The following is a 15,623-nucleotide window of genomic DNA, read 5'->3' as shown; positions in this document are numbered from 1 at the left end:
CCGCAAGAAATACGATGTTCTGACCTTCTTAGGTCGCCACCCCCAACCTTCTTCTCCCGTCTGCCCTAACCTTCCTCTTCTTTCCTTCATCTTTCTTCCCTTCTTCGTCCTTCGCCTTATTCTTCTTCCTTCGCCTCTTCTTTTTCTGCTTCTTTTTCTTTTCTCCCCCACGTCTTACCCGTCTATTCTTCTTCTTGTTGCTCACTCTTTCCTCCTCCTCCTCCTCTTCCCCTCCTTCGTTTCCTTTTTTTCCTCTTGCTTCCTCTTCTTCTTCTTCTCCTTCTTCTTCCGCTTCTTCTTCTTTTTCTCCTTCTTCTTCTTCTTCTTTTGATGCTAGAGGGAAGGCAGCAGGAAGGAAAGTAGAAAGGAGAGACGTCGGCGAGAGGGTTCGGGTTGAGCCTCTTCACCGCGGAGAGTGCATTACATCCCCCCGATTCCTTCTTTCATCCTTGGCCGGCTCCACCGCGGAATGTGGCTCGATCCGCTCCTTCGTGTCTGAAAGGCAGCATGGCCAGCATGCCACACGTGGCACCGGACGTCGACGAGGTGGACGGCTCACGTCAGTGTATCTCGGGCAAATCGAAATATGCTAAATACAGGGTGTCCGAGAATCTCCGAGTTCTACTTGCTTCACTGTAAAACGGAGCAAGAGATGGAAAGAAAGAGGGAAAGAGCATAGGAATGGGAGAGGAAAAGAGAACGAGATACGTAATGTGTTGATGGTGGTGAAGTGGATAGAAAGAGAAAAGATGAGAGAAAGATGGAGATGGAGTGGGAGACAGAGTAGGGGAAGCAGGAAAAGAGGGTGGGGAGAGGGCGAAGGAGAAAGAGTCGAGAGAAGAATCGAGGCGCGGCTGTTCGAACACGAACGACACTACCCGGACCGGCTTCACGACGTGGAGTTTTATTGAGGAGCAGATGTTTGAAACGTAACCTATAATGATTCCACACTATATATACGAAACGCTGCTTCGGATATATACGATCCTCGTATATACGGTTTATGGTTTTACCGATGAAGGAGCGTCACGATAACATATTTTATTGCGGCTACGCCGATAATGGTAGTCGGGATGAACAGTTTCGGTCACTGACATCTCCTGGCATCCTTTATAGGTCGCGGCGAGGTTTATGCGTTCCGTGAAAACTGTTTCGTGACGCTTCTGTGAAACGGCAAAAACATGCTGGAAATTGCCCGATCGTCGGTAAGAGATTACACTGTTTGGTAATTGTCATGCGCAGAAGCGTCACTCGGTGTATCTTGTTTCGCGAATTTAGGTTAGGTTTTCAGGTTAAATCGTGCGTGTAATTTGATATCGCGCGTTGTTCGTACGAGGCTAAAACATTAACGCTAATTATTAAAGTTAAAAGTGATAATTATCTTTCGTTTTTCGATCGTGTGAAATGTGAGTATTATGAGCGAAGCGGATGATGTTAAAGGATATTTCGAAATGCCCGAGTAAGATAATGCGCGTAATATCGTACGATTGTTGTATTTTTGTACCTTTCTGAGTTGAAGAAAAAGTAAAAGCACATGTGTACGTATATGCCGGTATCTTGCAAGAGGTTAGCACGCTTCGTTCCACGTGCACCATCCATATACACGTGTATGGTACGTACTTACATATATACGTATACCTAAGGTAAGAAGTTTACCAGATACAGAGACATATTTCAATTTATTCCTCGAACAAGCTGAATCGAGGGTACATTTAAATGATAAATAGTTAGTTACGATAGATCGAGTTGAATTTCTGTATAATTAATCTCATTTTTTAAATTCTATAGGAACAGTAATTTTCATGAAATCGAAAACCTGAAGTTTCCTGACTCTAAGGGCGATTCTGTCCAACTACGACTATTATCAAACTAGTAACTACATATCAGAAGATGTAAAGATTCATGAAAAATATTTGATGCTTTAAAGCGAATCTTATTTTTTTCAACTAGTACTGACAAAAGAATTCCAATTTCCCAATGAAAATATTATCAATAGATCGCGGATATTTACACAGATTTATCTTTTTGTAAACGCAACTACAGAAGTGAAACTTTAACAGAGATTTATACTGAATATTACAATAAGTGACAACTCTACTTGAAATATTTCACATATGTTTGGGTAAATATTAATGCATCGGGGATCTAGTTCCTCGTTCAGGGCTGTAGGATAATCAAATTAACTAATTTTACAATTTTATGTTACATAGGATAATCAACTGATGTGTAATCTGTGCGATTCATTTGTAGAATTTCATTACCAAACTTGTTGGTGTTGTGCAAAAGTATTGTTCTCAACGTTGATAACTTGTAACTTGAGAAATTTCATTAATAACATTGGTCTAATTGTGCCAGAGAGTCCTATACTTTTTTTGCAGTATACCTACAAAAATGTATATTCTTGTAAAGGGGAGAACTATTACTTATTTCTAACTTAATGTACATCTTGAAAGTTCCTATTTTATGTCTCGTCTTTTTTGATATCAAATTGGCTTGAAAAAAATTGATGTACCTTGCTTTCAATTATGCGATATCATAAGTGTATCGAACATCCTAATCGATCTGTAGCAACGGTATATAAATGTTTAACGTTAGTAAACACGTATAAACTAACCAGAAACTAATAGCTAAAGGCAATGCCTATTATTTTCTTATAGAATCGATAAACAATTAATCATATTTCATTAATCGTAATACAAGTTTAAGGAAATCTTGCTGCCCGATCTGTATTTTGAAAACTACTTAAGAAATAACTTTGCCGTAATGTATTCGTATTTTCATTGCAACTCTTTAACAAAGTTGCAAATGATCCACATTTGTACGATACTTTTGCCTGATTATACCCATAGAATACACCGACAAAGATACCCTGTATAAAATATGAAAATACTCATCATGATATTTAGTAGGTGAAACAAGTTTCCACGCGGCTCTCCTTCCTTGTTTTAGTCGCGTTCGATCTGTAGCCTAGCAATTGTATCAAAAATAGTCAAATGTCCAGATACTTCTGACCAGTAGCGTAAACACGCGCAATGCGACATAGCGCATAGCGCATGATCGTGGCGCGCAAAGGGGGCTTAGTCCCGAGTTCCAAGCTCCAGATCGAGTTCCAGTTCGGAAAGCGCGTCGCGTTGTCGCGCCATGAGGGTCTGAGAGTCGAGTGTCTGGCCCCATGTGGGCAGGACAGGTTTGGGGGCCCTCTCATTCACGAACATCTCCTCGCCGACAAGCTCTTTCATTGTTTCGCTCGTTTAGGGGTATCGGCATTTCGGACCATCAGCCGTGCAAAAAGTCGAGCGAGGAGAATGGGTCTTCGGGCTCCACGCAACGACCATATCAGGGCACCGTGAACGCGTATGTGCGCCCCTTGTACGGGCCCATTTAGCCCGACCGAAGTCTCCGAATGTCGCGGGCCGAAGCTGTTGTCCATCGGTCAGCCGCGTATTTGCTCCGCGATTATAATAAAGGAACAGCGTCGCTACCGATAAAATTAATTTGTCAGACGGTCTGGATGCCGCTGGCCGCTGATATTTCTTGCGTGAAAGAAACATTGGCATCAGTTGGAGAAATTGTAGAAGGATTTTATTTGAAGATTTGGCGGCTAATTCGGAAATTTGTAGAGCATTATCGAGATTCATAGATGATGGTAATTAAAATGCTTACACGCGGGTATAACGTGAATGTTTTGTGAAACGAATGTGTTTCAAAAATTGCGCGAATTTGATATTTTCTTCCTTGATAATATGTTTGAGATTTTCTTCGACGATTAAAAGAAACGTACTTAACGAACGAAGATAGCTGATTGATCATTATTTTTCAATGTTTCAGACGGCGAGTACCTTTTCGTCGATCCCGAGAATAAGTTAAGCAAATACGCACCGAAAAACTGGCGTAGCTCTCATACATACGTAAGTACCTGACTTGTCGCAATACAACGTTATCAAGAATATCGAAATAATTCCTGGTAAACAAGATCGTGGAATATCGTCTACATTGTCCAAAATACTTGTTTCAGTTCATTACGAGCTAACTTAAGTTGTCTTAGCGCAGCATTTTATTTGCATCTTTTTCGATCCATTTACATCTTCGAATTCTATTTCTTCGCATTGTCAAGTTTTAAATAATGAAACGAAAGGAATGGCTATCGAGTGTTGAAATTTCACTGTACGCGAATTTTGTTTTTGATACTATCGACCCGCGATAACACCGTTGCGAGGCTGTTTGTAATTATCGCGACATTTTTACAAAATTTCGTTTATTTTTCGCGTAATATCGAATAAAATAATAATCGCATTCGTTCGGCTTTATTGATTCTTAAAGCGAAGAAATTGTGTTCTAAAGTGTTTCACCTACAGTAGCATTATTACAATTTCTCAATGACGGCTTTTTAGAATAAGTTAAACACGCTATTTCATCCTAACAAAGTGCAAGAACAGAAAATGTGAACTGTACGGTAACTTGATGGTCGCCTGGCCAAGGTCTGTCGCATAATGCATACTTAAGGAATTCGTGGGTTTAGATGATTCAGATGTGTATTGGACGTGTAGTCGACTAAATCTGATACGTCCAAGAATTATGTGCAAGCGTTTCACGATGCGTAAAAAAAAGCTTGTCTCTGAATGTCACTTAATCAATGAATTTAATTATTATTTAACATATGTAACAACACCATTGCATAATTTAATCTGAAACAGGAAACGCGGTCGACGCTTTATATAACGCCCCTTGTAAATTGCATTAACATAATTAAGAGATTTTTTTCATTTGCTTTATCAATACTTAATTAAACACCTTGTACCACAAGCAAATGCGTTAGTGAATCAGTTGCTGTGAAATATGATGCAGTCTTTAACTTTTTGAAAACTATACGTAGATTTACTGATATGTTAATTAGTTTTCGAATACTTACATCATCCATCAAAAGTGTTGAGACACTTTGAAAAAGACAGTGCGTTGCACCAGGGTTAATCGCAATTACGACTAGATCGAACTGCAATAATTTTATTCTTTATGATCATCCAGTCATGCGTGATATTAGAATGTTATGACTCGATGAATTTGATTTTTGAAAACTAATATACAGTAATAGAACTGGTGTTTGTTATTGTGAAATTTTGAAGAATTATCTTGGCGCTTGATGAGATCTTCATCTTCAGGTTCTTTAATTTTTGAATGAAACTTCTTCTAAACTGATAGAAAGGCTTTGGATGTTAATGCAATTCGTGATATTTAAATAACAGTAAATGTATGTAATAGTGTACATAGTAAAGAATAAAATATATTACTGCCATGTTTTGCCAATTTGGATCTACAAACTAATTCCATAAGAATGTAGTAGTTCTTACTTTTAATTATTAATTTGGTTCTAATAGATATATAGTAAATTAGGATATATGTAACTTTATGGAATAAACTGTAAAAAAGATTATAGTAGGCATAAGCATCAAACTTATAAAGAGATACAGTACGATACGATACAACAACTAGTAACTTGTACAGTTTGCTGAAATTTATATATTGATAATAATAAACAAGAGAGAATAACGATATGATATTTTATATACTACAAATCCAGTGGTAGCGTATACATCGTTGTATGCTTTTAAAAACTTCGACAAGAAACAATTTTTACTCGAAAAAAAAAAAGATGAGGAATCGTAATGATTATCCAAATAAAACACCATCGGGTTTGTCATTCGCTACAGACTGTTACAAACCCGCAAAAGCGAATATATCCTAAATTACCGAGTACAAACAAGCACATTTAATTTCCGTGTTACATACCTCGAAATTTACGAAGCAATGAATCCTCGGGCGAAACGATAATCGTTAATTCTCATTCAACGCGCTTAAATAATTTTCAACGATTTACACGATCCTGCCGTTCAAGAGAAATAAAAAGGAATATACACGTTATATCGATTACGTCGATGTTGATTCCTTCGAAAGGAAGAAAAAAGAAAGAAAAAGAAAAAAGAAAGAGATTCTGATTTTTATATTCCACGAGACGAAACCTTGGAATATCACAATAATTTCTGAATTTATGTTACGCAACAACGAACGCACCAACCGCGTGGATATACACGCATAACGTGTATACGCGACTGGGTCGAGAGAGCTGGAATGGTGCGTCTCGCCGTACCGCGCTGCACCGCGAGGAATCGAGAAAAAGACGATTTAAGAGTAAAAGAAGCGAGCACGCTCGCGGCGAAAGGAGAAGGGTGCGTAGAAGGCCCTCTTCGGCCAAATTAGCATTTCCATCCGCGGGTGCACGATGGCGGCCGTGGTTTTGCCCCGAGGGTAGCGCTAAACGAGCGTACAACGGCAGTCCTCTTCAAGACGAGTAGCTTCGCAATAGACTCCGGCAACTCGTCGTCACCACCACGGATACCGGTGTGCGTTGCTTTACTTCTACCTTGGCAGACCCTGGTATCCCTGTGCAGTTGATGAACTGCCTCTCGGTGCTTGTTTATTGCCGAGATTTTTTCAATTTTCTATAGCCGGTTATCGTATGCTGAACTATACTTTGGTTGCCTCTGCCTGTTTATTACTGATATTTTCTATATTTGTAGCAAGTACGCATCGTACTATTACACGTACAATTCTGTTCTTATCGTAGGACGAATCGTACTTCTGCTCTTTCTTCACGTTCGATAAATTTCGTAAGTTTCCGACGAAGTTTATCGGACGGAAATGTTTGTCGTATAAATAAAATTTCTATAAATTACATTCGTTTAGAATTAGGTTTTACGATCTATAATTTAGACTCGGAAAGTTTTAAACTTTAGTACACGTATACATATTTTTTAATTCTTACTTATCACAGGATAAATCGTAGATGAGACATTCCATCCCTTTTGCCCCCTCTCGCTGTTATTAGCGACGTACCTTAGATTTTGTGCAGAAGGTTACTAAAGTGCCGAGATTACCATACACGTAGCTGGGTTGTAATTTAGTTATTCTGTGTCTTTATTCGGTTTTTACTTTCATTATGGGGTAAATTATAGTTTCATTGGACCTTTGCTTTCGAATATTACTATTCATTCCTTACATTTCGTGCAAATGTCGTTCATTTAGTTGTAGTTGAACTGTAGGAAATTCTATTGCTTCTTAATTTCGTTTCTTTTCGTTATTGTCGTTTGCACATGCAACTAATTGATTATTGTTAAACAAACGTATCTTCTCGTAAAAAATATATCGATAAATATGCTTCTCGCAAGATCTGACCGATTTCTTCGTACATTTTTATAAATAATACCCAAAAAATGTTAAATTTAACATATTTCGCCTGTTAGAATTGTCTCTATTATCAAGAGACGAAGTGCACTCTAACGATCATTTATCCATAATTTTCTCGCTTTCTCCTTTAAAATACTCTGATTAAACGCAATCCTAAAATAAATCAACAAGCGATAAAACCCACGAACACGTACATCGCGTGTGATCACAGAGTTCGTGAAGTCCACTTTATTCGTATGAAAAGTCTTTTAATATTGAAATACTTTTAAAAATGAAACAAATAGTCCAATTCCAAAACGACGGATTTTATCCCAATAAACATGCTCGTAATCACATGCTTGTCATCTCCAAATAATCGAATATCCTTCCATCGTATCGCAGTCCTCGTCGTTCTTTTCTCCCCAAAACAATTCCAACAATTCCACGGAGGACAGTCTGTTGCCCCGTTCGGTTAGAACCGCAGGAATTTGTCAATAGCGTGCAACACGTTCGATCGTCGAAGCAGCACGAGCAGGGAGTTGACCAGTGGAAATTACGGATCCAAGGGTTCTTCGAGTGAGAGAATGAGAGAGAAACGAAGGGAAACGGGAGAGAAGGAAACAGAGAGTGCCGCCTCGTGCGATATCTTCGTATCTGCTCGGAGCGGTGGGACCCCCGTTTCGCTAATGACGGTCCACACCAATAACCAATAAATACTGGCCCGGTAAAACCGGGCTACCGGACTACGTGCTTATCTGGAAGGTACATCGGCTGCGAGGATTTTCTGTAGCCATGCGAGAGGTCCTCGGCTATTAAAACTGGGCTCCTCCCCTATCGGCACTTTCTACATTCCAACTTTATACCTGTGACCCGCGACTATATCTTTGTTTCTGTAATCGAGGAGCGATATCCGAAAGGGAATTTTCGGTCAGAAAAAGAAAGTACGACCGGCGAGAGTGTACATCGTCGCGTATTCTCTTTCGACTTGAAATTATCTCATCGATTTTCTTGTTTCTCTGCTTGCAATTAGCGAAACATTTGATGAATACTAACTCTCTGATGCTGTAACGAAACGACGAAGAATTTGAAATATTGGATTTAGAAAATAATTATTTGTTTACGTTGGAGATTTCTCGCACTTTTGGTATCGGATACAAAAAGCACCACCTTTGACTTTTCATAGAAAATAAATAACAATAATTGTGTTATGTACGATGATACTTTAGATAAGAATTTTATAATATTGTATCGTATCGTAGCATAAAGTATTTTACGCTCAAGTACCATAATCCTGTTTTGAACGATGTCACCGATACAAACATCTAGCTAATACGAATTGTCAATATAAGTCACAAAATAAGGTTTGTCTATCTTCCCTCGATCATTTGCTTTCTTCCTTTTCGTCAGCAAAATAATAAAGTTTTGCGAATACGTGGTATTAATTCTTTTATTGAATCACGAAACTTACGTTAACAATGAACGTAAGATACAATTTATTGGTCGATGTAAAAAATCCTCTTCTCGAACTGTGCGTATGTAAGTACAGTTTCGATGGAATGTCTCATCTACGTACGTAGCTGAGCCAGCGTGTCGCACTTTCGATTTCCATCAACAGTTGTCGAAGACGTCCACTGGGACTTTCACGAGCAAGCTGTCTCCACGTGATCGGATGTCTGATATAATTGGTGAAACGATGTGGATTTGATGTTCGAGTTCGTGTATGCAGGTGTATACATCTATTTTACACCTGTAGAAGGATTAGCTTCTTTTTCTAGGGTCTATATTTTAAGTCTAAAATCTTTATTACCTATGTATTTCATATATGTAATTAGGTAATTATGCACATTGATCTAATTACTTTGTGTCTTAATTTCTATATATTGAACTATAACTAGAAAATCTGAATTTTTAATGGTTCGAAAATACGTCTAATTATCAATATGAATATGCATATGAAATCTTTGTTTTTATTCAAATTTATCGAAATACGAATTTTTATGCAAATTGAACCGAATATTACTTAATTAATATTGCTTAATTTTTACTGAACTACATATGTCTACTTTGGATTTCTCATATGCATATTTTTGCATCTTCGATACATTCTGTTTGTCCTCTTAAAATTACTCGAATAAATCTTCTCAAAATACAGAATAATCTTCGATATCTTCTTTCAAAGATTTCTCTCTTCCGTGAAAAAGATTCAGCAATGTTGTTTCGCATAATAAGTAAATTTGTTCGAAGCACGAAATAATTATCAGCGTTTTCTTTAAAATTTTGAAGTAGAAGAAGGCGAGTAGTATGTAGCGTTGATTGCTAATGAGCAACGAGGAAGATCCATTGGTGCTTGTGTACACACCACTGTACACGCGTTACATGTATAAAGTAGAATAGAACATGCTGTAGAAATACCTGCAAGTAGGCGATTACCGTTCTCCCCAATGGCTCGCACAAAGTGGCAACACGCCAAGCGTCAAGTAACAGCAGTAGTCAATATCAACAATACGCTCCGGAGGAGCCGTTACAACACGTTAAATGTAACTGTGTAATCAATTTCATGCTGTCTCTGTTGTATCGAACGCATCGTCTATCGATGGTTGTCATTATCACATAATTACAGTTGCGTTGTCTACGAGGGTATCCTCGTTCATTTTCAACGGGAATTCATTTCTACCGTTCAATTGCCTCACGTGGAATGTTGTGTTTATTACTCGGTTGTTTTCTATGTTTGGTGTCTCACATTCTCGAAGAATCAGAAGTCAGAGTTTAACCCATTAAAATCCTACGTTGTGTTAACGCAATATTTCGTATGTGTGATTTCTTCTTCGCATTATCGAACACCATTGCGAATGTACACGGTGAATATGAGAAGGAATTGCAAGAATCTGCTTAAATATTCCGTTACTATTTCTTCCTCCACCTTGGTGCTATAAAATTTCAAGAAATTGAAGTATCCTACGGCAGACTTAAACAGCTTTTCCTATTCAAAATTATTACTCTACATCTAGTTTTACCATCGTATCTTCGGAACGACTATTTTTCAAAAAACTATACCTCGACTCAAAATTCTTGGCAGTACAAAAAAAGTAATTTAGACATGTTGTTAATCAACCACGATAGAGATCGCAGCTTCGTCAAAAATTCCCTAACACGTGTAAAAGTAAAAAAAAAAACAGAAATAAAAAGAGGATAACCAATGAAATTCTTCGATAGACAAAAACTTATCGCGGCTCAATAATCAACGCGAATAGCATCTGGCAGAGCTTCAATGTCATTCACGTAATTGATACATGTACGTATATACGTATAACCAGTACGCTACAGACGTGTCTATAGTAGCCTGTCCCTATCGCGTGTATGCAAATTCCCGTGTGTTTGTCCTGGACTCTCAATTTTAGCGGCGACTGTACCCGCGGGCCATCCAGGAATGTCTGTGTACCGTGTAGTAGAAGTAACGTGGCGAAGGGCGGAAGGGTAAAGGCGGAGGAAGGACGAAAGAGAGTCGAAAGAGTGGACGTGGAACAGAAGTGGGAAGATGGAGAGGCATATACCGAGAGGTGGATTAATATTTATGGTTCATAAAATATGCGGATGGAGCCGACGGTATAATTTGCTACGATTTGACCGGAGGGTCTAGGTCTAGACATAACCGAGAAACCCTTCTCGGTTTAATTTTCGGCTACCGAATTTGGAGCGGGCTTCGTTATTGGTACCTGTCTCCCCTCGTTCCGTTCTTCGCCTCTTTCAACCTTCCTTTCCTCTCATCTTCGTCCTCTGTCGTCCTCCACGTTCTCCTCTTCTCGTTTCTTTTTACATTCTTCTCCCTCTCTTGCTCTCTTCGCTCTGCCTTCTCCCTATTCAGGTCTGTCTCTATCCGATGATGTATCATCGGTCAGCAGCCGTACACCTCCTGAAAAGTAAAGATGTATTAGTGCGCTAATACATCTAATCTCTATGGGTGAAGCCCACGAAATCCTTCTGATTGTTGAATTTCAATGGAGAACCGTTCTGATGGATCGAATAGGCGTGTAGGTGTGAGTGAAAAGAAATTAGGAGCGGATCGATGGTCGTAGCTGTGTGTATAACGAACTATGTGTTATGGAAAAATAGGCTACCGATTTTTGGATATTTTTGCTTTTATCGCGAGCTTGCCTCGCTACTTCGACATCATTTTCCTCATCAAGACGGTTCAAAAGTTAACTAATTTTGGAAATTATACATGTGTAAGGAATATAGGAATTATTAAGATTCTGTTAATTGGTGACATACTTATTTGTATTTATATTTATATCTTTACACACCGTATCAGATTATTAGAATCTAATAATTGTATAATTGTTTTCATCGTTTATATTCTCTTCAGAACAACTCTTTTCGACATTGTAATTTATCCAATGGAATTTCAGCGCGATTGTGTACAGGGATCCTTTATCAAAGGATTATACAGCCATAAATTGGTCGAAAAAATATAATTGTTACGTAATTTATCGTACCACTAAAAAGTGATAAATTAACATAATGAATATTACATCGGTATAGATATCAATTTCAGCAAAACATGTACTCAACTTTATACGATTAAATCGTATAAAGTAAAATTAGGAAGATCAATCGAAATACGCGTATTCTAACGTAATTTAGTGCAAAATAACGTTACAAATCTCGAATAGTCGGCTAGAAACGTTAACAAGAATGAAGAATAATCAAATTAAAATCATATTCCAACATATCGATATCTACGAAAGTTGCGAAACAGATGAAAAGAAAACGGTGATTCCAGTGAATTATACCGAGTCCGATGGATTTATCTTGTTATGAATCTTCGAATTTCGCGATCTCGAGCTGTATCGACTGAAATTCACAGATCCATGGCCGAGTTTAATCCCAATTCTCGATGGAACAGGCTACAGTAGCTACTGTGCTTGAAGACGCGTGGGCCGGAAGGCACGCGTGGGCATATTCACGATTTGGTGGTTTCTGCCCACACGTTGCGACGATTTTTCTTTCCTCGTCACAGTTAAACTTGATTCCTAGCTACATGCACGTAACGATTGACGTTCAAACGACGATTGCAATTAGTGAAAAATGTTCTGTACGTTACTCGAAAATCATTCGCTATCGTTTAGTAAATTAAAAATATTTACTCGGCTCGTTGTATTAAGTTTAAAACGGTAATACAATTTCTTTCGTTTACAAGAAAAACACTGGTAACAATGCAATAATGCGAATCTTATTAATGTACAATGAACGTTTAAATAACATTCCGATCTATATATTAATTGTTTCATAAAACGATCAAGACTTTTACAGTGTAACACGAGAGAAACTCGAGCAAGCGTGCGATGTACTATAATTTCACGTGTAACGTAATTGTCGATACGTTTAATATCCTGAAAGTTTAAGGTATGCGTGTTTCTTACATGCGATACTAAAAACGTAGGAAACCACGAAGATAAAAGAAGAATTATACTTTCGTTCGTTCGTTCCAAATTCCTTGTTATTTTATTATTTTGACCGAAAGTTAAGCGCACGAATCTGAGATACAAATAAGTAAATTAAACGCTTAACCGTGCTATAATCGGGAAACTAAAAAATTTCACTCTCTCCATCGATTAATGTCTTGTAGTTCGAACCTCCTAATGCGTAGAAGAGGAAAAAGAAAAATGGTAAATTCGCGTATCGACATTGCTTATGTCGATTTTAATATACAGGGTGGTTGGTAACTGATGGTACAAGCGGAAAGGGGGTGATTCTACGCGAAAAAAGAAGTCGAATATATAGAATAAAAATTTTTCGTTTGAGGCTTTGTTTTCGGGAAAATCGACTTTGAATTTTCGCTGGGTACGCGTGCACTTTATCGCGTCTCGTTATAACGGACCTCACTGTAGATCGTTGTCTCGATGGAAAAATTAAAAAAAAGAAAAATTTTATTCTATATTTTCGACTTCTTTTTTCGCGTAGAATCACCCCCTTTCCGCTTGTACCACCAGTTATCAGCCACCCTGTATAAATTCTATAAATACCATCTATGTCCCTTACGTTTTAGCGAGAATCAAGTTTTAACGTTCGCGAGCAACTCTTCGCAACGGAATAAAATAAGAAGGTTCGGTCGTTGAGTCGACCGAGGGTGAAGATTTCTGCAATGGTTCACGATCCGGACGAATGCGATTGTTAAATACAAAACGATCTCGAGTATTATCGATTCACCGAGCCAATAATACGAGTAGAGTCTTTTGTTTGATTTAGTTGATCGACGCGTCGTGTCGCGTTACTTATTCTAGTTCGCGGGGAAACAATTTAATTATGAAAACAGATCATTGTCTTGGTTACCAGTACTGCCTAGAAGGTATAGAAAAGTTGGATTATGGCTAATAGGATGAATTCTGTGTTGATTCAACGTGTTCATGTTACAACATTCTAGGATACACGGTCACTAGAATATACGCAGTGACGTAAAATCGAAATACAATTTGTTTACGGTGTTCCTGGAATGTAAGTTACCAGAAATTCACAATTCGTACGTTCGCAAAATAAGAACGATTTTAGGATTGCACAGGACTCAAATTTTATGATACGATTTATCGAATGATTGCTCTGACCGAGGAGTAATTAGAATACGAATAATAAATTTATGAAATATTTCCTGTTATTTCAAATTTGTTTCGTACATTGTTTGATAAATTTATTTAATTAGAACTAGTACAATTCCTTTTTGTAAATATAAATTTTGATATTTCGTTTAGGACTAGCAAGTAAGATTGGAATTAGTTTGAATATAGTGGAAGGTAAAAATGAGTAAAATAAAGCGCAAAGGTTACTATCAAAAATTAGTAATCACAAAGATTAATTACCGTGGATCATTGAAATCTTGTAATCTACGAGAATAATGTTTGCACGCTGTAGTAAGAAAATTATATGATAAAACAGAGTATAGAAAATATAAGTAACCGATAAATATGGTAGAAGTCGATCTTATGACACCTTTATTTCATGATTTTCAGGGCTTAGACAGCAGCGGGAGACCAGCTTTCGTCCTCTACTTTCGCGTTCGCTACTACGTCGACACACCATTGCTCCTAAGGTAACGCTTACACATAGATTTCTCAATAGGTAGTCACATTCTGCCGGTTTACATAATCACCGTGCCAATATCAGCTAATATCGATACTAACTTCACCTCTATATTACCTAACGCCATTCCTAATACCTTTTAATTCGTTCTAACATTCAAGTCACAGCACGAACTCAACTATATACATACGTAGTAAGGTAGAGTTAATCGAGTCATCTAAGCTTCGATATTTTAACATTGCGTTTTGAAATTTTCACCAAGTAATCGAGTTTGTTGTATATTTTCAGACATTATTAGTCTTTAACATGGTTATGGAATACAGTAAGAAAACGATTCCATATGGTTACGGTTAAAATGGATACTAACAAAAGGAACAACAAAATATCTTTCAAAATTCAAGTAATTCAATTATTTTAATTAAAATTAACTCTTTTCCTAACGACGTGTACAAGTATCCTGTCTCGTGGAAAACTATGACTGTCGAAGCGTCGATATACGCGATATATCTCGTTGCTTATCGTGTCGTCAGTAACAGTCTGTTTTCAAACGTAGATCGCTTGAAAATTGTTCATAACCGAATTTGGCGGACCGCATTACTTGGCTTCACTGAAATATCTTTCTGACTCGAGTAACTCTACCTTGGTCTATCGAATCGAATCGTCATTCGAGATCCGTGAGCAAGGGAATAAAAACTCCGGTAGTCGGATCCACGCTACGTTGGCTGACAAATTATTCGCTCGAAAGAGGCTGGCCACTGGTAGGGAGCTAAATTAGTCGAGAACGCTCCGGCTATCGGACAGGCTCCCAAATAGATTGCAGAATTAATCGGAGTAATTAGCGTTCCGCTTCAAATACTACCTTGGTGCCATCGTAGCTGGCTAAACAGCCAAACCCACATAGTCCACCGGGTCTCTATATTTCTTTTTTCCTTGCTTTCTTCTAGCCGCGATATATCGCGGTTATAAGGGTTCCTGGTTCTCCAGGGTCCTCAAGATCGAGGAAGAGAGAAATAGTTGATACATAGACGATGGGTGAGGATGTAACAATAAATTGAAGCACGAGAAAAGAAGGGAGGAATAGAAAAGAAGAGAAAAGAAGAGAAATGAAGTTTTACACTGTTGAACGTACACGTGTAGTAGATATGACACGCATACAGAATGTTTCAGTGTATTCAGTAAGAAAAGTACGAACTAATGGAGCAGCAGGTGACAGGGAATGACGAGAGAAATATTTTACATCTAATAAACGCATATTCCTTGTTGCTTTAGTTTTTACGAACGAAGGTTCTTAGAGTGTGAATTTTTTAGCGTTAGAAAGCAGGCAACGCGTGATA

At 38.0% G+C, this 15,623-nt stretch overlaps 1 protein-coding gene across 8 annotated transcripts in view; it reads left to right on the top strand.

Moving 5' to 3' along the window:
- Positions 1–15,623, top strand: part of LOC138189748 (protein expanded) — a 125,037-nt gene that overhangs the window by 97,569 nt on the left and 11,845 nt on the right. For all 8 annotated transcript variants that reach the window (XM_069131891.1, XM_069131890.1, XM_069131884.1 and 5 more), the window contains 2 exons: positions 3,829–3,908; positions 14,220–14,299. In XM_069131891.1, coding sequence (XP_068987992.1) covers positions 3,829–3,908; positions 14,220–14,299 — 160 coding nt within the window. The remainder of the gene's footprint in view (positions 1–3,828; positions 3,909–14,219; positions 14,300–15,623) is intronic.

The sequence above is a fragment of the Bombus flavifrons genome, chromosome 2 (genome assembly GCF_040668555.2).
Source record: "Bombus flavifrons isolate JBK064 chromosome 2, iyBomFlav1_principal, whole genome shotgun sequence".
Lineage (NCBI taxonomy): Eukaryota > Metazoa > Arthropoda > Insecta > Hymenoptera > Apidae > Bombus > Bombus flavifrons.
This window is presented reverse-complemented; position numbering and strand designations above follow the sequence as displayed.